This window comes from Cyprinodon variegatus, unplaced genomic scaffold (genome assembly GCF_000732505.1).
Source record: "Cyprinodon variegatus isolate N-32 unplaced genomic scaffold, C_variegatus-1.0 Scaffold578, whole genome shotgun sequence".
Classification (NCBI taxonomy): domain Eukaryota; kingdom Metazoa; phylum Chordata; class Actinopteri; order Cyprinodontiformes; family Cyprinodontidae; genus Cyprinodon; species Cyprinodon variegatus.
Window position 1 is genome coordinate 370,503 of NW_015151031.1, and position 1,965 is coordinate 372,467.

The 1,965-nt window shown below is 39.4% G+C and overlaps 1 protein-coding gene across 1 annotated transcript in view; it reads right to left on the reverse strand.

Moving 5' to 3' along the window:
- tsn (translin) overlaps positions 1-1,965 on the reverse strand; it is a 14,109-nt gene that overhangs the window by 2,848 nt on the left and 9,296 nt on the right. Inside the window, exons 3-4 of the mRNA XM_015392202.1 lie at positions 1,807-1,959; positions 1,650-1,729 (exon numbers count right to left, since the gene is read on the reverse strand). Of these exons, the coding sequence (XP_015247688.1) occupies positions 1,650-1,729; positions 1,807-1,959 (233 nt within the window). The remainder of the gene's footprint in view (positions 1-1,649; positions 1,730-1,806; positions 1,960-1,965) is intronic.

Here is a 1,965-nt window from a genome sequence, read left to right on the forward strand (position 1 = left end):
TACCAAGTTTCATCATTCTCACTAAAACATGGCCTGGGGCTGTTTTGTTTTTATGTTAGGGCAAGAAGTCAGAATTTGGGGTTATGCCACGCCCACATGCTGTATTACAGCAAAAAATCTTAGAATAACTTTTGATCTTTTGAAGTAAGGAGTTTGTAGGTCAAAAATATTAATTACACTTTTTAACTCTTATGCCTCAGGTTTAAGCTCTGCAAGTTAGAAGTTTGTAGGTAAAAAGCTCCAGGATCTAATTAGCCAATCTAATGATGGCTAATCTGTTCTTATGAGAGCTTTATAAGTACTAAAAAGAAATAGCTTTTATTCAGATTTGTAGTCTGATGTCTCCAACACCTGCTTTGTAAAATTTGACTACATTTTATAAAGGGAAGTTAATTACACAGGATGATTAAGACTTTGAAATTGTTAATCTGTCTGTTATTCAAAAGGTGGTTTAAAATTATTCGTATCAATAATAATAATAAAAGAATGAAAGACTTTAATATTCCAAGGCTGAAGATTTTCCTGTCTTGATATTAAAAACCAGTGCGCAAAAATGAAGATATTTAATAGCATAAAAAAGGCAACACATTATCCCATTAGAGGCACTGAGAACAGAATCAACTACAAATACAGAAGAAAAAAATGTGTGAAACAGAAGCGTTGTCTTTCTTTCACCTCCTTTAAAGAGACACTAAGATTTACCTCCATCTAGTGGTGCAATAAATGAATTACAAACAGACCGGCCTGTGAGACCACAGAGTGTCATTCTGCTCTTTCTGAATGGAGGGAAACTTTAACCTCTGTCATCCTGTGACAAGTCAGCAAACAGACCATCGAGTGCTGCAAGGGTGGTCCGTAAGCAAAACGTTTCTTAGGTGTTGTTTAGCATGGTTTTATTACTAACTGTCTCTGTCATAACCATCGGTCTATTAAAAAGATATCACATTCTCTGCTGCATGTTTTCCCCAATATCTTCCTGCAACATCAGCTCTGTTTTACCATCTGAGTCAAGTAAAGTAGAGAGCATTTGACTCTTTTTGGTAGAATTAGCCACAGTTTGGGTAGAATTAGCTTCAAGCTGTAATTTGTCCTTGGTATGCCTTTCGGGATAAAAACCGAGGAACAACTACAATGGACAACTATGACAAAAGGCTAATTGGTCTTTTTGCTGACTCCATTAATAGAACCTTGTTCCTCTGCGATGTCTAATAACTCTAGATCCATCCCTGTGACCGTGATATCTTGGCAGACGCGCCATTGTTGTTTTGGAAGATAAATACTCCCGCCGGCGCTGCCAAAGTTCTCGCGAGTTCTCAAATAGGCTCCCCCTTGTACTTTGGCGGGAAACTGCTGTGCGTCCCTAGAAATTCAAGACTGACGGTGCAGAAGCATACCAGCAAAACTGGTTCGCAACCAGACCCAAGCGACATTTGACGTTTGCGGTTGCAGAAGTATAATCTGCCCTTAAGGTGCTGGTTTGGTCCAGTAAATACTAAACCAATATTCACCTTTTAAACCCGCATATGGTGTGTGTGTGACATTGTTAACTTCAATGGATGCATTCCCATATTTCTTTAGCAAATTTAAGCTGTGTTGTTCCTAGTTTTGAAATATAATTATTGTAACAGCAAACCATCGGCCAAACTCACCAGTTCACTGGCCATAATCAGCACTCCTGCTAGGAAATCTTCAATATCCAGATGAAAGCCCTTCTCTCGCACAACCTCGACTGCCAGAGAGAAATGGCAGAGTTAGGGAGACCTTCAAAGAGATAATGATAGTTCTGAAACAAAACATGGTCCCTACTTCCGAGTATCTGAGCCACCTCCTCCCGTGTGACAAGGTTTTCACTTTCCAGGTAGACAGCAAAGGCTGCTAAGAAGGCCAACCGCTGCAGAACAAACCGCCAGTGTTCGTGGAACCTGAAATTAAAGTAACGGGTAAAATATAAAGTGGAAATGAGTT